At 42.8% G+C, this 27,409-nt stretch overlaps 1 protein-coding gene across 1 annotated transcript in view; it reads left to right on the plus strand.

Annotated features, from left to right (window-relative positions):
• Positions 1-26,149, plus strand: part of LOC135873064 (probable tRNA methyltransferase 9B) — a 29,196-nt gene extending 3,047 nt beyond the window's left edge. The window contains exons 2-3 of the mRNA XM_065397541.1: positions 1,245-1,418; positions 25,116-26,149. Of these exons, the coding sequence (XP_065253613.1) occupies positions 1,245-1,418; positions 25,116-26,149 (1,208 nt within the window). The remainder of the gene's footprint in view (positions 1-1,244; positions 1,419-25,115) is intronic.
• The last annotated feature ends 1,260 nt before the right edge of the window (positions 26,150-27,409 follow it).

The following is a 27,409-nucleotide window of genomic DNA, read 5'->3' on the forward strand; positions in this document are numbered from 1 at the left end:
TTTGCTGAGCCTCCGAGGTAAGAGCTGGGAAATGTTGATTATTGAAGTTACTGGTGTGCGGGACAGACTTGGGGAAAGGGCTATTTGGTCTCCACAGACTTTGAAGGAAGAGTCTGCAAGGTTTTTTTGATTTGTTTAAGAACACTTAAAATAAATCAACTAATCCTGCTGGAAACTGATTCCTTGAGAGAGCTCAGACAGAATTAACCCAGGGAGTGAGCTGACTCAGCAAGAGCAAAGCCTCGTCTGGTCAGAGGAGGGCACTGTAAAATAGGCCTCACTCCTTTCACGTGAACAAATACATATGCATTATGAACCATCAAATTGAATTTTGCCTGTGACATAGAGGATTTGAACTGAAGTCTCCAGAAGTGAAAGGCTATTATATTAACACAATGCACTTCACTCCCTTTTCTTAATTTGGTCTGTGATTTCAATGACAGTCATTCAAGCAAGAGGTGAGAAATCACATTTGGTAACTCTTTAGATTTTCAAAATGTAAACAGTTTTTCAAACTATCAGACTTAATAGTATAAGGATTCAGATACCTGAGCCCCAGATGAAAATGCTAGCAGTAAAATAGTTCTAGTCTAAAGTTTTGTTATTATCTCAACACAGATTTTTTGTAGTGTGGGAAGGCTGTACATCTCCACATCAGAAGCATACAGTTATGAAGAAGAAACTGCAGGGAGATATCAGACAAAGAAAGTTCCAGTTGTCATGGCAACAACAATTAGCAGCAGATAACAAGAAAACAATGGGTTTAACAGCTTGGTCTAATAGTGATTTAATTACTTAGCCTTCTGATTTGTCTGTTTGAATACACGGGAATAATTCAAGGCTGTGCTGCTGCCATATGATGCTTTAATACAGTATTTTTGGTCTCTTACAAGCAGAAGTGCAATAGCGTCATTAACATAAATGTTATTGATTCTGTATGCTCTGAGAAAGCCAAGACAAATGCTCTTTAGCAAACCCATCTCATCACTTAATGTCACACAGCAAAGAGCCCACTGTTTGACAGATAGGAACAGTCTGTGCTCATTGTGCTAAAATGATCACAAGACACAATAAATTCCTCTCTAATGTCATCCTGTTTTGTTTTGGTTTTTTTGTAAGTGGGCAGAGAATTTCAAATTATTGAGGTCAGACCCTGGCACATTTCATTGCTCATGTCAGGAGTACATTCTCTTGCATACAGAAACTGAATGACACTCTTTCTCTTCCTTATTTTACTACTTCAGGCTGTGGAAATGGCAAATACCTTCATATCAATTCTCAAACCTATAAGCTGGGCTGTGATTACTGCTTCCCTTTGGTGGAGTCAGCACGAAATGATGGCCATGAAGTAATGGTGTGTCATAGTCTGTGCCTGCCATATCGGAATGAGTGTTTTGATGCTGTCTTATCCATTGCTGGTAAGTTTTGTACATTGGCAATTTCTCTTGGCCAAAATTTCAAAGGATAATCATGTTTGGAGCTTCTAGGCTGGCTTCACAATCTCTGCCAAGTGTTTTGGCAGAGGGCAACACAAGAATTGGGTAGACCAAGGAAATTTTGCACCAATCTAGTTACACCACTGCAAACCCCTCCCCACTTTGCCAGTGCTGTGCTGTTACTAACTTGCTAGGGTAGGTTACACTGGTACACGCACTGCCTACACCAGTGGTTTGCAAAAACCCAAATATAGACCAGGTTCTATTTGGGCTTTTCCCAGTGGCAAAAATGTGAAATGATGACCACCTGCCAGCAGGAAAATATGATGAAAAGAGCCAGCAAAGGAGTCTCTGGTAAAACAGATTTATGTGGAGAGGAATAGACTGGGCCCTGAGTTGCAGGGCCAGCATTCATTCAACCACAGTAGTGAGAGGTGCTGCCACTCTACTAGCAAATGAAGGATTGAGACCCAAAACTTATCATTTTTTCCTGTTGTTGAACTCTTAAGATGCTGGCACGGCTTGGTAGGGAGGCAGGGGCAGAGTTATCTTGCTTTTTGGTTTGTGAGAAGGTGGAAGCCTTATCTTTTGGACATGTGGAAACCCCATATTTGTACATTCTGATCAGGTAATTACAAGCTGAAGTGTATGTTTCTATAGGCAGGAAGATGCACATGATAAGGGAACCCATTGGAAAGATGGCACTGATGGCTTTGTACACTTACACAGGGTTTCGGGTGAAGTTGTGATTACATTAATTTCCCAGTCGAATGTGTAAATTCTGCATGAAATATCTAGCTGTTCAATACTTGACAAATATCAATCACTACAATATACTGTGAAATTTTAAAATAATCACCAGTATTCCATCTTTTCATAACATGCTGTAGTCACCTGCATCACCACCAACTCCTGTCTCCTCTCTGCTCTTAAGGCTTCTTTTATTTTGTTCCTCTGCCCTTTGCAGCTCACCTTAATGGGAGAGGACGTCTGTCCTTGCTCCTGTAACTGAGACATCAAGTAAGAGTGAGGCTGCAGAAACTTCTATATCCTTCACTACCTTTCCTTAGAAGCTACGGGGCTCTCCTCTCTTTGGGGCAATCTTCATGAAATTATCTAACAAGTCCACAAGTCAAATAATCATATTAAAAACAGGATTGATTAAAAATAGAGAAATAGTGGAACTAAAACAAAAGACATTGTTTGCTTAACAGAGGAAGATTTACTTTTCCTGTAAGTTAAACAAGATGAGACACTCCTAGCTTCATTAAAGCAAAATTAAGTGTGAATATCTTACATCTCTTTAAATCAATCACTGATCAGGCTGACAGCTTCCTCTCCCTATCGCAGAAAGTTTTTCTTTCAGCCTCTTGGGACTCTGGTTTTCAAATCCCAGATCCATGTCAAGTCCTTTGATGTTCAGAGGAGCTTCCAGAGTTCATTATCATACTAGATACAGTGTTCTGTTCTATGTAGGTATTCATGCTTATCACTGGAGTATCTGAGCACCTTACATTAGTTTATTAAGCAACATGACGACACATGTGTAACATGTTTGTTCTCTCATCCTTTCCCCAGTTGGAGAAGTGTGTGCAGTGGGGTGTTTTTCGTTGGAAATTTTTTAGTGTGTGTGCGTGTAATGTTAACACACACACATTACATTGTTTGTTAGAGAAGGCCAAGCTCACAGACATATGGCTTACACTTAGAGCAAAAGGTGTAATGGTCCTTAGTTCCTATGGACCTTGTAATGGTCCTTAGTTCCTATGGAAGTTTATTCCACAGTCTAGGGCCAACCCCCAAGACAGTTTTGTCTTCTGTACAGACGAGCTTTACCATTATTGTAAAGAATTCCATTACCCTGGAGGAGCGTAGTTGTTGACCAGTCTTCATCCCAGAGCTGTAGGTAGTTTTCTAGGTATTGTGGGTCCAGGACATGGAGCACCTTGAAGATATGGACTGAACGCCTGAACTTGATCTGATATTCTATGGGAAGCCACAGAGGGTCCTGTGGCACCTTTAAGACTAACAGAAGTATTGGGAGCATAAGCTTTCGTGGGTAAGAACCTCACTTCTTCAGATGCAAGACTGCACTTGCATCTGAAGAAGTGACGTTCTTACCCACGAAAGCTTATGCTTCCAATACTTCTGTTAGTCTTAAAGGTGCCACAGGACCCTCTGTTGCTTTTTACAGATTCAGACTAACACGGCTACCCCTCTGATATGGGAAGCCAGTGTAGAGAGCAGAGCACAGGGCTGATATGCTTACAATAGCCCATGTTGCTGAGGAGATACACTGCAGCATTCTGTACTAGTTTGAGTTTTCCAAGGGGTGATGGCTTCATGCCAAGCTATACTGCTGTCATCCAGCGGAGAGGTGGTGAAGGTGTGACTAACTGAGGCCAGGTCATTGTCTGCCAGATGAGACTGAGATGGTAGAAAGCATTACTTGCAGATGCGGCTATGTAAGCTCTTAGAATCGACAAGTTATCCAAGAGTACTCCTAGACTACAGACTGAATTGACCAATTGTTGGTGCGTACCTTCATCAACAGGTGACTTCATGGCGGCAAACTCTTCAAAGTGCTTTCGTCTGCCTACTAATATAATCTGTTTTACTCAAGTTCAGCATCAGTCAGCTGTTAATGCACTAGGGCATCTTGGTGGTAGTAGTGTGGCCGTATGTGGTAACCTATAATATTGCCAATTCATGATTTATTTTTTTTATCATGCATCTCATGATATTTGAAGTTCTTCTCAAAACACAAGTTCTTGGAGTAATAGGATTATATGAGAATCTCAGCTTCTGGCTGTAATTTTTTTTAAATGAAGCTTCTAGCCCACATGGTTGCTGAGAAAAGCTTTAAAACATGCACTTTAAAGGATCAAAAACCAAAAGGCAAATAAAAAGAACTCCAGACTTCTTATTTAAATCTCGTGATTTCTAAGCCAATCTCATGGGTTTTGGACCTGACTCATTTTTATTTATTTACTGTGAGCGATGGGTTTTGGCAATACTGCAGACAGCCCCCCCCATCTCTGAGTCCTATTTATCCCCACATAATCTTCTGAAGGTATATACACACCAGAGGTGATGGTAAACAATTGCATTTCCTATCTTCCAGGAGATTGTCTAGCGACAGGAATAAGGTCCTTCAGCAATGCTCAGGCCAGGACTAGACTAGAAACTTTTGCCAGCATAGCAATGTTGATTAGAAGTAACTTCATGATTTTTTGGCCACATTTCTATGCCAATAAAAGCCCTAATGTAGATGCAGGTACACTGGCATAAAAGTGTTTTTGCCACTATAGCTTCTTTTGCTCAGGGAACTGGTATAAACTACACCAGAAAAAGCACTTTTTGATCAGTACAAGCTGCATCTGCATTCAGAGGGTTTTGCAGTAAAGCTACACTAGCAAAACTTATAAGCATAAAGTAGATCTAAATAGATTCCTTTCAAATGCGTAACTCCTAACAGACAAATCTTCCACAGCTCTTTGCCTGCATTTGGAAAGGTATCCTGTACGTTTTCTCCATTTACTCATAACATAATTTTACTCCAGTTTAAATATCGCTCACTGACAGAAACCAGCCCCTTTATCACAGTCACATATACTGATGGGGTTTTTGTGTGATTGTATGCATCAGAGTGCCAACCCTGTCCCATTGAAATCACATGGAGGTTAGCCATTGACTTCAGTGACACATGGGCACCAATCCTTCTATCTCCCTTTCTGTTAAGGAATTATTAATGCTGTCTGAATCCACTTGACATATCTATAGCTCTTTCAAAATGGCTTTATCTCTATCCTAGTGAGATCATGCTCTTTATGAACATAAGAATGGCCACACTGGGCCATTGTGACATTCCCCAGGTACAATCTGCACTGCTGAATAGCTGTGTCCTGTCAGTTCTCCAGTCTGGGGTGCCTTTTACATTGCTTCGCTGTGAAAGCAACCGCTCCTGGCCTTGCTCACACACAGCCTCTAACATGTAAATTACTCCCAGCTATACTGCAAGAGTGTTTCAGCTAGCCATTCCTGAATTCTATTGCAGTGACACCAGCAAATTCTTGTCCCCAGAAATGTGCGTCTTGTACTGTCCAGCTCTTTCCTTCTGTGCAGTACAAGCTCATAGAAAGTACGTCATCTCAACATGGTTTGTGCATAGTATTTTCTATTATTATCTTAAATCTTCTTAGCATATGTGCAACGTGCCTCTTTCATCACAGAATTTGGTCCACTGGTTGGATCATTAGTTTCCCTGGCTTGGGATGGGTACTGATGGGGAGTTCGACGTGAACGCTGATCCATGCCCCTCATTGGGAAACTTCATTTCAGATAACAAACACTTTAATCCAAACACACACTGGTTTAGATAAAACAATAAAACAAGTTTAACTACAGAAATATAGATTTTAAGTGATTACAAGTAATGAGGCATAAAAGTCAGAATTGGTTACAAAGAAATAAAAGGTAAAATGCAAAATAATACCTAACTTATCAAGCTAAGTGAATTCAAAGCAAAGATTTCTCACCACATGCTTATAGCTGTCTGACTGGATCCTGTTGGCCAGTACCCCTACCCCAATTCAATGACGCTCCTTAGTAGAGATGAGGGGAGAGAGGTAATTTGTGTCCTCTCTTCTCCTTTATAGCATTTCTGTTCTTTGAGAATCCTCTCCAACTGGGGTTCAGGCGACAGCAAGTCTGTTTGCCAAGTAAATTTCTCGCTCCCACTCTTCTTCCTGCCAAAGAATGGCTGCTTAGCCAGGTAATAATCCATTTGATTATGCTCACACCTGGCAGAGGCGTCATTTTGCTTATTGTCTCTGAGGAACTGTTTTGTGCCTGATTTGTGAACTTGGAGCATGTCTCAGTAAAGTCATACAGTAGAATCTTATTATTTTACATACAGTGTTGCCACACATATTTTACCAGGACAATAATGTTCAGCACATTGAGTTTTCAAATGATACCTCCTCACAAGGCATACTTTGTACAAAATCCATTATAGTCTTGTAAAAGTGGTGAACATAGAGGTACAGTCTGTCACAACCATCTAACCTGTTATCTTGTCTTCCGACAGTGGCCAATGCCAGGTGCTTCAGAGGGAGTGAACAGAACAGGCAGTCATTGAGTGATCCATCTCATTGTCCACTCCCAGCTTCTGGCAGTCAGAGGCTAGGGACCCCCAGAGCATGGGGTGCATCCTTGACCATCTTGGCTATTAGCCAGTGATGGATCTGCCCTCCATGAACTTATCAAATCCTTTTTTGAAGCCAGTTATACTTTTAGCCTTTACAGCACCCCATGACAATGAGTTCCACAGGTTGACTGTGCGTTGTGTGAAGAAGTACTTCCTTAGTTAGTTTTAAACCTGTTGCCTATTAATTTCATTGGGTGATCCATGGTTCTTGTCTTATGTGAAGCAGTAAATAACACTTCCTCATTCGCTTTCTCCACACCATTCATGGTTGTATAGACCTCTGTCATAGGCCTCCTCAGTCGTCTGTTTTCCAAGCTGAAAAGTCCCAATTTTTTTACTCTCTCCTCATAGGGGAGCTGTTCGGTACCCCTAATCATTTTTGTTGCCCTTCTCTGTACCTCTTCCAATTCTAATATATATTTTTTGTGATGGGGTGACCAGAATAGCACACAGTATTCAAGGTGTGGGTATACAATGGATATATATTTGGATGAAACCTTGTTAAACTCTCCTATGTATTGAGTTCCTGGACTACTTGAGATGGGGGCAGTGGTGAGACCAAGCTTTTTCTTGTAATTAAGGTATGCCATTTCTTTCCTTTGTATGTAAAGGCAAAGTCATCATGTGCTGCTTCTCTCTCTCTCTCTCTCTCTCTCTCTCTCTCTCTCTCTCTCTCTCTCTCTCTCAGCCAGATACGCTGTTAATTTGGTAATAAATAGAAATTACTTTACTATCTGATCAGTTCCCTTGTCCCACTAGGAGGAAAGAAGCTGCTGGAATGAATAGCAAAGGGCTTTCCTTAAAGTTAATGCCATTATATGAAAGATAACTTCAGTTTAATCTGTCATGTTTTTGTCAGTACAGCAAACTAAATATAGAGGGCCAGATCCTGAACTGGTGTAAATCTGCCTAGCCTCACTGAAATCAATGGAGCTCTGCCAATTTGCACCAGTTGAAGACTCGGCCCAGTGTTGCTAGGAAGACTCTTCTGCCCACGCTGCTTTTTTAGTTGGAGAAAGTTTTAACACTGTTAGCAAATGTGGAAAGATCTGAATGTGTGAAATGAGAATAATTAGCCTCTCTTCGACAGTGAAATCAGAAGAGTATCAGTTGTGACTCATCGGGGATATTATCTTGCAAGCCATGACACTTCTTCTCTGTATGGAAAAGATTTTTAGAAAAGGGATCTCTTTTATAAAGGGCAAAATTCTCCTCTCAGATCCGCATTGCAAATACCTGTTGCCTAGAAAACTCTTGTAAAATGTGTTAGTTGTCAATACTACAACATAGAAATCTGTGCTGAGAAGTTCTGCATTAATGAAATCCTATTCTGACATTTTATCACAATGAGGAATTTTTAAAAGCACTCTACTGAAGTTGAAAGGCCTAAAATTAGCTCCACTAGCTGTGTGTGCACATCATGTTCTCTCCTTTCCTCTAGCTGTCTATTCTGTATTTGTGAGCTTTAGAGAACAGGATTCTTTCATCATTCTGCCTCTTCACAACCAGGAAGAAGGAATGCAAGGTCTAAACAAAGTGCAGCGTGCCTCCTCTTGTTTCATGTGCTTGTGTTTGTGCTCATACAGAAACCTGCTGCCCTGTTGGGTGGTTGTAAGGACTTCCAAGAGAGAGATCTCAGTTGTCATTGTTGCAGCCCAGGTTGCAATGGCAGTTTAAAAACTGCAAAATTATTTAAATTACTGTGTGTATTATAATATAGGTTAAATGTTATTTCTTTCAAGAGTCCTTTTAATGCCTTCAGTATTCCCTATGGCTTTCATGGGGATTCTTGCCTGAAGGGCAAGATTCTGATCTCAGTTACATTGGTGTAAATCCATAATTAACTCCAGTAACTAATGCCAGATTTAAACCTGTATAACTAGGACCCTACCAAATTCACAGTCCATTTTGGTCAATTTCATAGTCATAGGATTTAAAAAATCATAAATTTCATGATTTCAGCTATTTAAATCTGAAATTTCATGGTTTTGGAATTGTAGGGGTCTTGACCCAAAAAGGAGTGGTGGTGGGGTCGCAAGGTTATTGTAAGGGGGGTTGCGCTGCTGCTGGCTGCGGCACTGCCTTTAAAGCTGGGCAGCTGGAGAGCGGCAGCTGCTGGCCGGGATCCTAGCTCTGAAGGCAGAGCTGCCACCAGCAGCAGTGCAGAAGTAAGAATGGCAGGGTATGATATCGCCACCCTTACTTTTGCGCTGCTGCCTGCAGAGCTGGGCCCTTAGTCAGCAGCCGCCATTCTCTGGCCAACCAACTCTGAAGACAGCAGCGCAGAAGTAAGGGTGGCGTGGTATAGTATTGCCACCCTTACTTCTGCACTGTTGCTGGTGGGGCACTGCCTTCAGAGCTGGGTGCCCAGCCAACAGCTGCTGCTCTCCAGCTGCTCAGCTCCGAAGGCAGCACAGAAATAAGGATGGCAATACCGAGACCCCCCCTAAAATAACCTTGCGACACCCCCCCCCCCCCCCCATGCAACTCCCTTTTGGGTCAGGACCCCCAATTTGAGAAATGCTGGTCTCTACTATGCAGATTTCACGGGATAGGGTAAAAGCACACCAAAGGCCAGATTTCATGGAGGGAGGCGGCCAGATTTCACAGTGCATGACACGTTTTTCATGGCTGTGAATTTGGTAGGGCCCTATATATAACAGTATGTACAGTACTATACAGAAACCAATGACAAACCCATAGTATTGTAGGTGACCCTAAAAACAGCCTTTACACTTTTTTTCTTTTTTTATTTCACAATATACTCATGCCTCACTGCAAACAATTTCAAAAACTCTATCAAACCGGAGTGGCAGTGTGGTAAACATTGCACAGTTATAAATAACGGTGCAAGACAGAGGAGAATATAAGGTCCCCTCTCTATTCAGAGACTATTCTATTACATAATTTCTCTTTTATTATTTTATTATTAATAGCAGTGATAATGGTTAACTTTTATATGCCCCAATCCTGCACACGCTTAACTTTTATTCATGTGAGTAGTCCCATTTAAAGGCAGAGATTCATCTGAAGTCAATGGGAATACTTTACTCAGATGGACGCTCCCATTTCTTTCAGTTGAGTAACTGTCTTCAAATAGCACATTTCCTCCATAGCTCTCAAAACAGTTTACTAGGAGAGGAGTTGTTTGTGACATTTGCGTGAAAACCTGACCCTTGTTTTTAAGTGTTCATCTGCTCCTGCTGCATTTTCTCCTCCTGAAGTCATAATCCTCCAGTTGAAAATTATAATTATTGCCACAGCAACTAATTTTTATATTGTAAACAGGGGATTGAGGTTTTAGGTGAGTAATAGATAGCAGGAGAAGATGAACTCCTAAACCACAATATCTTACATTTGTATAAAAATATCTTACATTGTCTGTGCTCCTTCCTCCAGTTTCCCATGTGATATGCTAACATGATGTTCACAAGTGTAGGAGTTCTAATGGAAGCTCACAGCCTGAACCAACGAACCCCTGTGCATACTCTTCTGCAGCCAACATCTTGGAGTGCTTTTATGAAAGGAAGGAAACCCAGAATCCTATTAATTATTATGGTAAACCCAAAGGACCCAGTCAGGACTAGAGTCCCACTGGGATAGGCACTAAATAAACACAGACACAGGTATGGTCCCTGCCCCACAGATCTTGCAGCCTAATTGGAAAGAATATGCAATAAGTGAATGTAGCAACCAAAGAAGTGAAGATGGTAGAGAAGTGGAGTGGATGAAAGTAATGACAGTAAGATCAGGTGGTTACATAGACTGGCTGTGGAAGCAGTTTGATGGTCCTTGGTGCTACCAAACCATCTGAATTATTTATTTAATTTAATAAATAAATTAAAATCAGCTATCCCTAAACCAGCAAATCCTTTGAGACAGAGAAAATCCAAGATGGTAGTTGCAGTGTTTGGTGGGACTGGCAGAACATCCCTGCAGTTCGTTGCTGAGGAATGCTGTCCTTATCAGCTGACACCACTGCGTATCAGTGGAATTCTTGCTAACTATTATGGGCTGTTCTTATCTCACTTACACTGGTATAAACCAGGAGTAACTCCATTGAACTTGTATGGTCTAGTGTCCCTGGCACTGACAAATCTTTGAAAAGAGGCAAGTTGTAATGGATTTATGAAGCAAATTGTAAGTTTACTTCTAGTGGATATTACACAGGCAGCTCTGCCTGGTGCATCCCAGAAAGCTTGACCATGATATTAACTAGAGTTGCTGCCTCCTCCTTCCTCTAGGAACTTACATCAATGAGGAACAACCCTATCTCTAAGGTTCCCTATTCTGTTACAAGTTAGAGCATTGTAAAACAGGTGTGAGTCCAGAATCAGGTCTTGTGTTTTTCCATGTTTCCATTGGGCTGTCAGTGGCCTTTTAAGCTTTTTGCAATTTAATTATTCATTTTAGATTGTAATTGGTCATTGGGGGTCTTATTACTGCTGTCATGTTGACAATATATCTTTGTTTCAAATCTTAGTCACATGCACTTAACAATCTGTTGCCTGGTTACTAGGGCTTGGCCATCTGTTCCATGTCATTAAGCTAAGTGACAGCTTGTCACTGACTGAGCAACTTGTAAATATGACTGTTGTCCTCCAATCGCTCACTGCGCAGAACACCACAACTATGGCTTTGGAATAAGGAAAAAGTTTTCAGGTTTAAACAACCTTCACAAGATTTCTTCTCAAGTTCATATTGTCAGTCTAGAAGCTCTAAGGAAGCCACAGCACAGAATTTTCATGGTATAACTCAATAAAATCACTGCCCTGCTGCATAAGGCACTAAAACAGCTCTAGTCTTTACTTGGGCAAAACTCCCATTGACATCAATAGGAGCTTTGTTTGAGAAAATGTGGTGACTCTGGAGTAGGTTATGCTAACTGTAAGGAGAGGCAGAGGCAAACCAAGACAAGGGATGATTTTAAATTTTTAGAACTTTATAAGGGGAAACCCCAAAATTGTACCAGGAACAGAAATAATATAGAACATTACCAAAGACTTACGTGTGTGTGTGTGTGTGTGTGTGTGTGTGTGTGTGTGTGTGTGTGTGTGTGTGTGTGTGTGTGTGTGTGTTTTCTCCCTAAGTGCTGTCCCAGCTTTGCACAGAGAGTTGGCATAGCAGACCTCGAGCGAACCGCCCAATGACCAAAGATCTGTTAAGGTACAAAAGCACCCAGTCAGGTTTATTGTCGACGAAGCATGGTAATAGCACCTGGCAGACTCTATGAGGGTACTAAGACATGTATGCCCGTGACAACGGACGCAGCTCAGTCAGTGGCAGGACTTTCCACTGCCCCCTAGGCTGGCTGAAGATACTCTCTCTGAGATACATCTTTATACCCTGATAAAAGCAAGTTACGTACTGTCCTCCTGACCTTATCTTTTAGGAGGGGTCAGTGTGTTTCTGTTATCCTGGGGGAATGTTTTTGTACCATCCTTGATATCAGGATGTTCTGGTACCACTTGATATCGGGATGTGTTAGCGTGGGTACTCAGGTACTTCTTAGGAATGTGTATTTCTGCAATATTAGCCCTGTTCTTGCCAGATTCTGGAGCAGGTCCTGCCTCATACCAGGCCTCTGATACAAGGGCTTATGTCTCAGGCTCTCTTCCTACTACACTTATAATAATAAACAACTATAGCTTACCAACACGTTAACTGTTGTGAGCTTGTACATGCTGTGCAGCTAGTACCAAATGCATTATTATTAATGAGAGATCACTGCAGAGAAGAATCAGCTTTTCTTCTCTTTGGCTGTAAGTCCAACTGTCCTGTTCTTTTCCTTCTTTTGGGCTTGAAGAGCTCCTTAGATTCGATGTTCTGCGGCTGTACCTCTTTTCACTGCGTTTATCCACAAGTGGGGTTTCTTCACCTAGTGGATCCTTGCTTCTCCATTTAGGCACCTTTGAACTGTCTTCCGTCAATAGATGTTCAAACAGTCATTCTCTCTGTTCATATACTTGAGATCCTTTGTGGATGGGCTTCTTGTTTACTGCTTCCAGGATCTGTTTTCATCTTACAGACCTTTGTGATCAATTATCTCTGTCAGCAATTATATTTCCTTTCAGTTATTTTCCCTTAATACTCTCTTTCTGGCACAGCTGTAGATTTTATTTCCTTCTACTTCCCTTCTCTAACAGTGTCTGCTAACATACCCAGGTATAGCGACAAAGAGTCCTGTGGCACCTTATAGACTAACAGATGTATTGGAGCATAAGCTTTCGTGGGTGAATACCCACTTCGTCAGACGCATGACGTATTCACCCACAAAAGATTATGCTCCAATACGTCTGTTAGTCTATAAGGTGCCACAGGACTCTTTGTCGCTTTTTACAGAACCAGACTAACACGGCTACCCCTCTGATACTGATACCCGGGTATATTTTTGTTTCTGCTTCTCCCGACCTGAAACCTTTCCTATTTTCCTTCTTTCCTCCTTCTCACTTCCTAGTCCCCTACTTTTATTCTCCTGTTTTTCTTTTATTTTATCACCTCCCCTCCTACCCAGGATCCAGTTCATCCACCAGCTCACATCTCGATTCTTCTTCTTCTTCCCTAGCAGTTTTTTGGTCTAGCTGCCCCCCTCTGGTGGATTCCAAGCCCCCATCCCAGCTCAAGCTGCCCTTTCATTGGCTGTTTCTTGCCCCAGGACAGCATTCTCTGCTGCTGCATCACAGGTGCTAGTGCCAGGGTAAGGGTTACTATAAAAGGACTGCAAGGTTGCACCCTGTATGGAGAGTGTCGTGAGCTCTTTCCTTCCTCACCTTATGCTCCATTTAAAATCCCAGCCCCCTCCTTGGGCCTACCAGTGAGCAACTCAAATTGCTCTCCCGTAACCTCCTCATCCAGCTAGATAGAGCAACACTGAAAGGGAGGCACAGCTGTCTGTGTTTAATTACTTACGCTAAACAATCTGTTCCACCTTGTATTTAGCAATGATATTCTGAGTACATTTCCCAGATTTGAGGAAGAGCTCTGTGTAAGCTCAAAAGCTTGTCTCTCTCACCAACAGAAGTTGGTCCAATAAAAGAAATTACTTCACCCGCCTTGTCTCTCTAGTAGACTGTCTCAGTGAGTGTCATTCCAGGCTCACACTTAGCAATAAGCTCTCCTTGTTAAAGAAAAGCAATTTAATATGAAGAAAGGACCAAAGGAAGGGAAGTGTATGTTTGTAATAGATTTACCATTTGAATCATGAGGTTGCCTCAATGGGACCAGTCCTGCAGACCTGACTGAGGCAAAATTTCAATTGATCTCAGTGTAAATTTAGGATGACTAAAGATTATGGGATCAAACCAGTGTAAGTTCTTTGAGGATAGAATTAAGTAAAGAGAGAGATAAGAGGCTCAAAGAGGATTCTCCCCCCCCACCCTGCTTTTTTTTTTAAACCCAACTTGCTGATATTTTACAGTGGTTACCCCTACCTCCCTGTGACCAGTCTTTTGCTGATGCTGACTTCACCCCTTTACAATTGTGCTTAACTTTAAACACAAAGTAATCCCTCTGTAGCCAATGTAGCCAGATTCTTAAAGCTAGGCACATGAGTAAGTACCTTGCTGAGTCAGGGCCTTAATAAACCGACAGTTTATAATTATAATTGTTTATATTAAGGTTGCATCCACATGTGTTATGTGCTGTCCACAAATATAGGAAAAATCTAAGGTGGCAGGAATTTCACCATCTAAGAAATTTGTAAATGGGTATGTTGTGGGGAAAGAAGTAGTTCTTGGGAAAATAATTAAATTTAGCTAGTAAATTCTCTGCAGTAAGTAATTGGCATTTTAGTTTATTATTATTTTTCCCACACCTTCTTTTAATACCATCGTAAGGAGGAGAATAAAATTGCATTTTATTTGGAATCATACATTCTGTATCTATTCCACGTGTTCCTATTACTGGAACTGTCAAAGATAAAGTGACATCTAAAGTATATATACAGTCTATAAAAAAAGGCTCTGAGATAGTGATTCTCTGATCCTTGAATACTTTTCAAATGCCTCCTAAAGAGATTTAACTTTAGTATAAAAATTTGACAAAGTAATTTCTGAATACACTATTTTCCTTGCACTTTAACAGCGTTTAAATTGAATCACTGACCTAAAATACTCATTTTGAAAATTCTCTAAAAAAAAAAAAAAAAAAAAAATTCAAAGTTGTGGATGCTTTCAGTTTTGTTCTTTGAAGACAGCTGAATGGCATAAAAGTGTATCTTACATTGTCTGCCTTTTCTAAATAATCCCTTTTAGTAGGATTAGTCTCAGTATTAAATTAACAGAAGAAGCAATTAATTATATTTTTATGAAGCGAAGAAGAGGAGAATCTTTGAAATGCTGTTCTCCCCCCCCCCCCTTCATTTCATATCAGAATTACATTATGTATTTTTCAGATGTGGGAAATCTTTTAGTCTTCAATTTAAATGAAAGTGCTGGGAATGAACAGCACCCAGTACAAAATTCATTTGGAATGACTTTTAGATCTGCTGGGGAGAGTTGACACCTGGCTGAAATTAAAAGGAATGTGTAATTTAGAACAACTGTTAGTCTGCAACGTAAGGTGCTGATCCTGCAAACAGTTGTGTCAATGCAGACCCCTGTCAATTAAGTTTCCGTTTGGCCACAGATACGTTACACTATACCCTACTTCAATGGGACTCCTCGTCGGTGCAGGTGTCCACACAAGTGCAACTGTTCACAGGAACAGAACCTAAGTCAGGACCGAATACCTTGATCCCAGGATGACCATAACCAGAAAGTTAGGAAACTTTAGCTCACCCAAATCAAATAGTTGTAGCCTGGATCCACAAAGGTACTTAGGTGCCTAAGTCCCAGCTTCACAGTAATCCACATAACTCTTGCTCAGCTGCTGTCTAACCCTGTAGGTGCCTAAACTCACTTAGTGCCTAAAGCTTTTGCAGTAAAAATTCTGTCAGTGCCTATGTTCCTGCATTTGAGCATGTGCACTGATGCCTCCCTCTAGGCAGCCAGAGACCCATCTCCCGCCTAAGCACCAGAATGATATGTGAACCAGGGGAGGACAGGTGCTCCTCTGTCTATCTTGCCTGATCTGGTATGTGGGCTCATAGGCTGCCTCACTCCCCACAGAATAGCTGGGGCAGGGGAGGATCTCCCTTATAACCTTTAGCCCAGTGATTAGGGTTCTCACTGGGGATATGGGAGACCACCCCTACTTCAGACCCACCGCCCCACCCCCAAATGAGGAGAAGGGATTTGAGGAGAGATCTGCTACCTTTCAGGGGAGTGACCTCATCACTGGATAATGGGATATTCTGATTTGGGGCTCCCTCAATCTCTCCTATTGAAGTTGTTCCACGTTAATTGAATGAATAAATAAATATTAATTGTGCCAGAGAAAGAGGGAGACTCTTTCTATGGTCTGATGGTTAAAGCACTCGCCTGAGACATAGCAGATCCCTCTTCAAATCCCTTCTCCTCAGGCAAAGGGAGGGCTTGAACCCATGCTTGTCCACATCCCTGCTGAGTTCCCTAACCACTGGGCTAATGTTTATAAGGGAGAACAGCCTTCCCTAGATGTTGTGTGTGGAGGTAGGCAGCTTCTGAGCCTGCCACCCTGACTTAGGCACCTATCTCCAGCAAAAAGCTGGTTCTCCCATTGGCTAGCTGAGGCGGCTCCCGGCCTACTGTGCTGGCATTTGTGGATCACATTTAAAGGCACCTACCTCTTCCAATTCATTGTACAGGGAGACTAGGTGCCTAACTCGGGCTTTGTGGATTGCAGTGTTACTCCTGTGATTTTTTTCTAGGTGCCTCGGAGTTAGGTGTTGCATCACTGAGCACTGCAATGCCTAAGTCCCTTTGTGGCTCCAGGCCTTTGTATCGAGATTTCTCCTTCACATTGACTTGTTTGGAGGAATTGTAAAATTCAGTGTCTTCCTACTAGTTCCCATCATGCAGTACATGGTGTAGGTTCCTAGCTTTAACCTTTCATACACCACCACCTCACAATGCTATCTTTATTTCCTAAGGTGCCTGTCACAATGGTATCTAAGCACTGAACAACAGTTACAGAGGACACTGAGTGCTGCAGTAGACAAAGAACAAGATTTTCAAAAGAGACTTGTGATTTTGGGGTACCTTAAAGGGACTTTGTGTTCCAGAAAGTTCTGAACACTTACCCTCTAAAAATCAAGTCCCTTTAACGTCTTAAAGTTGAGCAGCCAGAAGTCACTAGTCACTTCTGAAAATCATGGCCAGAATTCTCAAAGCTTCCTCTGTTCCTGGTGTACAAGCTTTTTGTTTTGTTTTGTTTTTTTGTTTCCTCTTGCTCCCTTTTTCTTTCTGTTTCCTTCTCTCCATTCTTCCCAGTTGTGGGTTGCTCCTGCTTGAAGAAGAGGCCATCAGTGGGTGAAGTTTAAAGCTCCTGTTGAAAGTGAACTGTGTACGCCATAATGAGAACATGCTTTCTCAGTGCCTTTAGATTGTATATTGTAACTAACCCATTGCCAAACAGAAACTTTGGGGCAGCTCCTTACCTGGTGTAAATCCGCATAGCTCTACTGACTGTAATAAAGCTGCACGGTCTGAGAGTCTGGACCTTAGTGTCTGTCATTGTAATGCAAACCAGGGCCACTCAGAGCCAGCCGGAGACATCAGCCAGCAGGAGCAGAAGCAAGCAAAGCAGGAACTGGATGGAGGGGGTAAAATGGGGGCTAAGTGGGCACCTCTACCCCCAGCACCCAGAACGGTGCAGGCTTGAAAGACTTCCCCTGCCCCATACTCTGAGCGAAGTCCAGCCAGTAGGAGCAGAATCAACTCCTTCAGCTGTCATTCCTCCCCTTCCCCTGCCAGCTCTGTTGCCCGGTTACAGGTGCAGGTCACAGGCTCCTGTGAATTTTTGTTCACTGCTTGTGACTTGTCCATGACTTTAACTAAAAGTAACCATGACACAATGTTAACCTTCCTTGTCACACTTGCGAATTGTTCATCCATCATTGATGTACAGCAGCTTCTGAGATGGATCAGAGCAGCAAAGCTAAACAAGTTTAGAACAGAAATTGAATAATACCTTCTGCAGATCAGGCTATAGGGGGAAATTTAATTTATAATTACCCATGTTTAAATGTAACAGTGGCACTTGGAACAAATCCCCTATCTAGGAGAGACGTATTGAATCTCTAACCCTCAAGATATTGGCTAATTCTAGAATGTAAAACACCTTCAGGGCTACCCATTTACTTGAGAATTTCAGGGGGTTACCATGGCACGGTGGAGTAGGGCAAAGGAACAGTGAGTGGGTGGTGGAGGAGATGAGTAAAAACCACTGATTCATAGAGTCCAGGGTTGGAGGGGACCATTGTGATCATCTAGTCTGATCTCATGTATCACACAGGCCATAGACCTTCCCCAAAATAATTTCTTTTGAACTAGAGTATATATTTAAAAAAAAAAAAATCCTCTTGATTTTGATTTAAAAATTGTCAGTGATGGAGAATCCACCTAATATCTCCTCCACCAGTAATCAGGCCCTGTTCTACCCGGCTGCCCCATCTCTTGCCAGGAGCCAGCAGCAGTCCAGTGACAGCAGAATAAGCTATGATGGGGAGAAGCTGGCACAAACATAAAAACATAAGAATTGCCAGATTAGATCAGACCACTGATTTACCTCATCCAGTATCCTGCTCATGAGCGGCCAGCATCAAGTGCTTCATGGAAAAGTGCACGGAACCCTACAGTAGGTAGTTACAGAATAAGGAAATTTGAATAGAAATTTTTGTCTTAACCCACAGTGACTAGAGGTTGTCTTATGCCCTGACACATGAGATCAGTTCCAAAACTCTTTGCTTTTGCTTTTTTAGCAGTTTTTGTAACACTGGATGCAACTTTGTACAGCTCTGTACAAACTCTGAAGGTGCAAGCAGTGGCAGGTGAGTGGGGACAGGCTAGTTTACTGAGAGAGAGGGCTCTCTTCCAGTGGTCATGGGGAAAGAGGCTACACTGAGCAGCTGAGAGGGAATGGAGGAAAGAGGGAGAAGGGACTGCTGCAAGAAGGGATACAGAGGAGGAGAGATGCATCAATATAGCTAACTCACTCCCCTCCCTCACCATAGCACCCTAAGGATGAGTATGTATTGGAATGGTAGGTGACCACAAGTGGTTGGGAACTTGAATTTACCTTTCTGAAAGAGAGCAGCTCTAGGATTGCAGCACCCTTAAGCACCATGCTGAGATGCTGGTTCAATACTGGCTGTAAAGTGCCACCTACTAAAGTGCTAGCACCACTTTTTGCAGCACCTAGATTTTGCCTTGGCAGTCTCCCTTCCCAGAACAGACTAGGCCCACCCTAAGTAGATTTGTGAGGTCCAACACACAACCAATGGCTGTAGGGAATTTAGGTCCTACAATGTGTGTTTTCCTCTACTAGAGAGTACACAAAAGTTAACTAGTAATCTCTGTTCTTCTTCGAGTGTTTGTTCATGTCAATTCAACGTGCATGGTAGCCGGAAGATTTTTCCCATAGCAGCATCCGTCGGGTCGGCCTGGGTGTTCCCTGGAGTCAAGCCTCCATGGTGCTCAATATAGGGCCCTGCCTACCCTCCACCTCCTCAGTTCCTTCTTAACCGCCAGTGATGGTTAGCTGGAACGTCCCATAGCCCTTGCTTCAGCAAGTGCCTCTATCTTCGTCATTTGTATATAGTTCATCTGTAGTTAGTTATTGTATAGTAGTAGTTTAGAGTTAGTTGTGGGGGTCTCACCCCCACTTGCGAATCCCCAGAGCCATGGTATGCTGCGGTCCCCGGGATTTAAAAACTGTAAGATCTGCGCTAAGCGCATGCCAAATAGCGACCCTCACGCCTCTTGTTTAAGGTGCCATGGGGAAGGTCACCAAAAGGACCGTTGTAAAATCTGCTGCGAGTTGCGTTCCAGAACTCTTAAAGAAAGGGAACAGTGGCTTAAAGTTCTACTTATGGAGGCAGGTCTCCACCCCAGTCGGATCCGGGGTCAGGGGACCCTGCTCCCAGCACATTCTCGTCGCTGCGGAGCACCCCGGCACCATCATCCCGGGAACCAGTGCCGAGAAAGGATTCTTCCTGAGACGCTCGGCACCGGCATGGTTCCTCCTGCAACCACTCAGAGGGTAGACACCGGTCTCAGTCGCCGGTGCCTCAGAAGAAAAAAGCCGGAGAGGGTTCGTTCTCCCCCAGCCGAATCCAAGGAGCCGACGACTGTGAGACCCCAGTCAGGCCACAGCACTAGATCCCAGAGCAGGGCCGTGTCAACTCCTGGCCAGGCGAGGCAAGATTTCGAGCCCTCGGCAACATCATTCGAGGTCTCAGGTAGTTCCCCACCACCACAGCAAGGAATTGCTTGAAACTTCTAGGACACATGGCCGCTTGTACCTACGTAGTACAACATGCCAGACTCAGACTTTGACCTCTTCAGTCGTGGATAGCGTCAGTGTATCGGCCAGTCCGGGACAGCTTGGACAGGATCGTAACCCTGCCTCACCTGGTACTCGACTCCCTCCTGTGGTGGCTCAACCCACAGGTAGTATGTGCAGGGGTCCCGTTCACCAGCCCTTAGCCATATCTCTCCGTAGTGACGGATGCATCAGCCTTGTGCTGGGGAGCACATTTGGGAGACCTCAGGACACAAGGCCTCTGGTCTCAGGCGGAACTCACTCTCCACATCAATGTCAGAGAGCTGAGAGCGGTACGCCTGGCATGCCAGAATTTCCAAGCTCACTTGACAGGGAGATGTGTATCAGTCATGACAGACAACACCACAGCGATGTTTTATATCAACAAAGCGGGGGGGGGGGTTCACGCTCCTCTCTCCTGTGCCAGGAAGCACAGGAGGGGGAGGGATAGCTCAGTGGTTTGAGCGTTGGTCTGCTGGGCCCAGGGTTGTGGGTTCAATACTTGGGGGGGCCACTTGGGGATCTGGGGCGGAATCGGTACTTGGTCCTGCTGGTGGGGGCCGGGGGCTGGACTCGATGACCTTTCGGTCCCTTCCAGTTCTAGGAGATAGGATAGGAAGCCCTCATGCTGTGGGACTTCTATGTAGAGCATTCAATACACCTGAAAGCATCATACTTCCCTGGAGTACAGAACAAGTTGGCGGACTCTCAGCAGGTTGTTCCACGGCCACGAGTGGTCCCTTCGCCCGAATGTTGCAAACTCAATCTTCCATCAGTGGGACTTTCCCCAGATAGACCTGTTCGCGACGCAACAAAAAGTGCCAGCAGTTTTGCTCTTTCCTGAATCACAGCCCAGGCTCCATCGTGAATGCGTTCTCCTCCCATGTAGAGGTCATCTCCTATACACGTTTCCGCCCATACCACTCGTTCACAAGGTGCTCCTCAAGGTACGGAGGGAGCAAGCTTTGGTGATATTGATAGCTCCAGCCTGGTCCCACTAGCACTGGTACACATCACTCCTGGAAATGTCCATGGAAGCTCCAGTCACCCTGCCACTCTTCCCAGACTTATTAACTCAGGATCACGGCCGTCTCCAACACCAGAACCTCGAGTCGCTGCACTTCGCGGCGTGGAAGCTCCATGGCTGAATCCGATGGAGCGTTCTTGCTTGGATCAGGTTCCAGGTGGAAGAGATTTTCAATCTGGTCGGCACAGCACCGTTCGTCCCCGACGCTCGCCTCCATGCCACTTATGCTGGACTATTTTCTCCATCTCAAGCAGCAGAGGCTGTCCATGTTGTCAATAAGGCTTCACTTGGCTGCCATCTCTACCTTCCACCCAGGCGCAGAGGGCCGCTTGGTCTTTGCTAACCCTATGGTCAGCTGTTTCCTTAAAGGTCTCGACAGGCTATACCCACATGTCCGACAGCCTGTCCTGGCTTGGGACCTCAATCTGGTCATTTCCAGACTCATGGGACTGCCCTTTGAACCTTTGGCGACATGCTCCCTGCTCTGTCTCTCTTACAATGTGGCATTCCTGGTAGCAATAACCTCAGCCAGGAGGGTGTCTGAGCTCAAGAGCTCAGACACCCTCTGACATCAGAGCCCCCTTACACCGTAAGGACAAGGTTCAGCTCAGGCCTCACCCTGCTTTCCAACTGAAGGTTGTGTCACAGTTTCACATCAGCCAAGACATCTTCCTCCCAGTGTTCTATCCTAAGCCACACTCAACTGGCAGGGAGCAAAGGCTTCACTCTTTAGATGTCCACAGAGCGCTAGCCTTCTACATCGAGAGAACGAAGCTGTTCCAGAAGTCCATCCAGTTATTTGTGGCAGTGGCGGACAGAATGAAAGGTCTTCCTGTCTCTTCTCAACAGATTTTGTCCTGGATCACGTCCTGGATCCGTGAGTGCTACAAGCTGATGGGGGTTCCCACACTCCCAATCACTGCGCACTCCACCAGGGCTCAGGGCTGGCAAGAAGGAACTGAGGGGGTGGAGGGTCAAGAGAGCTCTATATTGAGCACCATGGAGGCACGACTCCAGGGGTGCCCAGGCCAACCCAATGGAGGCTGCTATGGGAAAATTTTTCTGGCTACCGTGCATGTGCGCACGCACACACCTGATTGGAATGGACGTGAACAACACACCTCGATGAACAACGGTGACGAGAAGGTGAGTAACCATTTTCCCCCCTGTATTGTGAGTGGTAGCTGCGTCAAGAAGGAAATGGGGTTTGATCTGCAAACCCTTACCCATGTTGAAGTCAGTGGTTCTGTGACAGAATGCGCAGGACAGAACTTTTATTTTGTATATGGCAACACTCATTCTGTCTCTTTCACTTCCCCCCAGCCTTCATTATTCTTATGGTTGAGGACAAAACTGATGCTAGGTAATTTCAGCCAATGGGATTTTTTTTTTTTTTTTTATTTAAGACAAAACAAACACCACTTTTCATTTAAAGTATTGGTCACTGTCACATTAAGACATAAATATATTTCAAGGTCATGGCAACCGGTCCAGATTCTGGCCTTTGTTAAGGCTCTTTTGTGGTGTTCTGGTGCCTTAAAACAACCTTAAAGGTAGCTTGACCAGCTAACTTGGGAGTCCCCTGGCATATCAATTCTTATGTTTCCTGGCTCTTGTGTAGGGAGTGCTGCTGGAGAAAGTGGGGGAGGGTGATTGGACCACTGCTGTACTCCGCTGATCCATGATTGTCCAACTGGCCCTTTGGGGGCTGGTGCTGCTAGTGTAATTTAAGCAGTCCTGAGACTTTAAAAGACTGGAGAATCAGGCTCAATGCTGTTTAATTTGGTGCTAGTGGAGAGTGAAATCCCAGGTTCAAAATGAATATTTATATATCCTTCCCGACAAAGTTAAGAAAGCAAGTAGCTCTGTCTTTGAAACAAGACCTAATTGTAAATTAACTAATATTTAGTTATAAAGATTTGAATGTATAAAGAGAAAGCTAAATGGATTTTTCCCATAAGCAGCCTGCTTTAGGTGACTGGGAGTGTGTTCTAATTGTGGTCCCTGACAAGCGTACCTTTGGTTAAAAAGAAAAATGCATGATAAGACTCATGAGGATCTGAAATTTAAGTGCAACTTGATGTTATCGTAGGAGAACACTTTCTCTTTGCTTCCTCAGGTTATGCCTTTTTTAATGTAATGCATCACTCAGGGAATTTCAAACTTACTCCTCATTCCACACAAATTCATTGTACCAACACTAAACTTTTTCTAAGCATCTGAAGGTTTTATTAATAAACTGTAACCCTTTAAATGCTACTGGAAGCCTTTTTAATTAAAATGACCATAATGTTTCAATGTCAGACTCTCAGCTATTGCTGTAGAATTTGAGCATTTTTGGAATTGATTTCTGTTCTTCTAGAACCAGTGAAACATACAGGCAGAGTAGCTGAATAACTAGATGTTGAAAGAGCCTATTTCTTTAAAGATTAGCTTTTGATCTTCGCATTGCTGCAGAGAAGGTGAATTCATCATTCATTTCTGGCAGTGTTTCCCTATTTTAGCTTGATTCCATGCTGTTATTCTTTTAATTGTAGAAGTATCTCTTTCCTCTGAGGGAAAGCAGATCTGGTTGAACATTGCTCACCCTGACAGATAAAGATGTGCTGAACATCTAGCTATGCTGCCAGCATTTTGTGCACATAAATTTCTGTAAGGGGGGGGACAGTTTTTCCCAGTGAGATGTATAATTTGCATATGGGGGCAGGCACTTCAGCACTGTAACGCAAAGTTACTTTATCACCGATGCTTGAGGTGATAGTGCATAGAAACACAGGCAGTAATTTGTGTGGACATTTTCACTAAAGAAAATTTAGGGAAAAGGTTGGATAAAAAATTGAGCAAAACCATTTCCATCCCCAGATCTCATGAAGATGTGTAGTCCTAGCTTGTGTTCAGCATCTTCCCCATCACAAATGTTCACAACCTCAGTGTTCTGTTTGACTTTTCTCTCTCTCTCTCTCTCGTCTTTCCATATCCAGACTTGCATCAAATTTGGTTGCTCTATCTTGTACATCTTTAATATTAGTCCTTTTCACTCTACCACTACTGCTAAAATCCTTGACGGCTCCTTAGTTATACCTTGCCTTCAATGTAACTATGGAATTCATACCCCTATTACCAATCAACCAAATCCTGAAGTCCCTACTGTATACTAGAATCTGATATCTGTTATTGTCTACCATGGAATTTCTCCAATATAATTAAGATCAGTGTTCATTCAGGCAAAATGCTGTGCCAAATCCTGAGCCTACGCAGGTGGTATTTGGGCAAATTTTTTATTGATGTCAGTCAAATCCTGAACTCAGTTCTGACTCAAGCAAAGGTTTTGTGAGTAAAGTCTTTGGGAGATTTGCCTGAGTTTGACTTCAGAATTTGGCCCATCCAGTGACAACTATTTATTACTAAATAAAAATAGGACTAATGATTCAACAAGTTATCTTTAACACTGTGAACTAGCAAGACTAGATGACTGGTAAGTGGTTATGGACCCTTTCACTGCTATGTCAATGGTTTAAATTCACCCAGAACTAGTAGTGACAGATTATCTTTATTGTATTAGTTGTTCGGTGGCTGTTCAATTACTTAAGCAAAATGAGTAGGTGATTCAGTCCAGTTTTTATTTAACAGGTGTCCACATCACAATAATTGGCATCCTTGTGTCACTCTTACTGGAGTAAATTTATATGGACTGGGTAGACCCCTATTCCCTTAGAAGCGCTCTCTTCAGACCACAGTTGGGCCATGCTAACAGGGAACTACCCGTCTTGTACTTATTTCATGAGTAAGTGGAGCTGCAGTTGCTGTCAGTCTGGAACTTGTCACTAGCACCAATACATGCGTTTTAATTTTATTGTATTTATAAAATAAATCTGCTCTGAGTTCCTTTCACATATGGAAAGGCTGTAGCATAGTGTAGTACAGTAGAAGACAGATGATCCTTTCCTGGGGTTCAAGCCAGTGTGTCCGAACCAATATTTTTCTGTGTTCTATTCATTAGTGATTTGAGGGATATTTATTCACTTTATATGTTCTGTTCCAGTGATCCACCATTTTTCAACAAAGGAGCGGCGCGTGCGAGCGATAAAGGAGATGGCTCGCACCTTGAGAGTAGGTGGCCAGATGATGATATACGTGTGGGCAATGGAGCAAAAACGGCGAAAATTTGAAAAGCAGGATGTCTTTGTTCCTTGGAATCCTTCACCACCTTCCTGGACCTTGAGTAACACTTGTTTGCGTGGAATACAGAAATCAATTAATCAAAAGGACAAAAGGCTGGCTTTGGACCAACACTCCCCAAAGTTAGCTGGCACTTTAAAAGCACACAGGCAAGCAAGAAGCTCATCCTTTGTGGGGGAGAAGGAAACCACACACAACTTATTTGAAAAATCCCTGAGATGGTCTCTCTTTTCAAGATCACTTGATTCAATATTGGACTTGAGTAATCAGTGGCACCAAAAAGAGCTTAGCACATTTTCCAATGGCAATATTCAGCTGGATGAATTAAACAGGGGAAAGCTTTTTGAAAAAATCAGGCAAGGTGGCTTCATGAAGCATATTTCCAACTTGTCTTTGCGTTGCAGGCAGAATTCTGAAGATAATGCTTCTGAAGTAGCTGTAGAACCAGGGTCACCTATGATATGTCACCCAGTGCCTTTCAAAAGTTGTTATACAGAATTAGGCCAGGACACTAAGCAGCCCCCAGTGTCTCCAGCTATAATTCATGACTGCAGCAGAGTGTGTTTACCTGACCTGGTTTCCCATCAAAAAGATGTCAAACAGCAACTTAAAATAGATTATCACCCAAAACAATCAACTTTCCACCAACTCCAAAACAGAAGGAAAACAGACAGCTCTCTACAGGATACCAATAATTATTGTTCCATGGCCACATGGAACAAACAGCCGCAAAGGAGTCCTAATGGGGCTTGTCTTAGGTACTACCATGTTTTTAAAGAAGGGGAGTTGGTTGAACTGATAGAACATCATGTTCCTGAGCTACATATTATTCATTCATACTTTGACCATGCAAATTGGTGTGTGATTGCAGAAAAGATTCACGTGTGGAAGATCTAGGGGAAGATTTTCAAAGGCACAAGTGCCTGACTGCATTTGAAAGTCAATGGGAGTTCGGTGCTTGGTGCCTTTGAAATTGTCCCCCAAGCTTTTTATCCCCATCTTGTGCTTTGACTCTCTGTGTGACTTTGTTTCTTTTGTTCTGTACTTGACTCTCACAGTCATATACCCTTTTAAAATCATTTTATAGAAACGTTTCCTTCTATAATTGTAATTTCAGGTTGGATGCATTTTAAGAGCTTTTTCCATGGCTTTTTAACAGTAGCTGTCAGTTTTGTTTTTTGTTGTTTTAAAATCGTTAAAATGCATTTATAAGTTTTCCCGTTGGGATGTTTTTATATGGATATTGAAGATGTTTGTTACTCATTTATAAAAATTTATTATCTTTAATGTCTTTTTATATTTAAAATGTATTGTGCGTTGAGGCTTGGAGTAATACAAGGCTGATGGTACTTTGAGAAGGATTCATTATTTTATTACAGTCTGCCTGTCATTCTATATGATACCTCAAGTCACAGTAGAGAGAGTCCTCATAAAAGAAGTATCAGGTATATATAACCCAAGTACCAGAGACAGTAGCTGGGGACACCCTGTCAGGTAAGTTTAAGACAGCTCATCTGTTGCCCCCTAACTGTCACAGTCAAGAATACAATGGACCTACTCCAGTATATATCACAATATAACCTCCCCCCCCAACACAAATACATCTTAAATCTGTGTATTTCTCTGAGTTTGACATGTACGTTCAAAACGAAAATCCTATTCTCTGTCACAAAATCTGGGAGAAGAATCAAAGGAATTCTTAATAAGCCATTTCAATCGCTAAAATGAATGATAATACAGAAAAATGCTTGGATGACAGGTGAATGCAAGGAAATAGTATTTATCAACACTAGCATGCAATAGTTATGCTTTTAAGACTTTTTTCATCAATAGACAAAGTCTTTTACAAAGGAGGTAAGTTTCATTATTCCTGTTTTACAGATAGGGAAACTTGCTCAAAGCCACATAGCAGGTCAGTGGCAAAAATCATCACTTATTGCTGTCCCTATTGGTCACTGTTTTAGGTGGTTTGTGTTCTTGTTCAAAGGTTTTCACTAGTTTTTTTTCTTTGGGTTCTGGAATCGCCAAACCAAAAAGTAATCCTATTTTCTGGGGAAAGACACTGTCATGTCCAATGCCTTTGCAAATTCTTAATGTGTCTTACTAAGAAATTAGCCTGATGTATATTGTATCTTAAAGAGTAGTAAGGAACTGTAC

The sequence above is a fragment of the Emys orbicularis genome, chromosome 1 (assembly GCF_028017835.1).
Source record: "Emys orbicularis isolate rEmyOrb1 chromosome 1, rEmyOrb1.hap1, whole genome shotgun sequence".
NCBI lineage: Eukaryota > Metazoa > Chordata > Testudines > Emydidae > Emys > Emys orbicularis.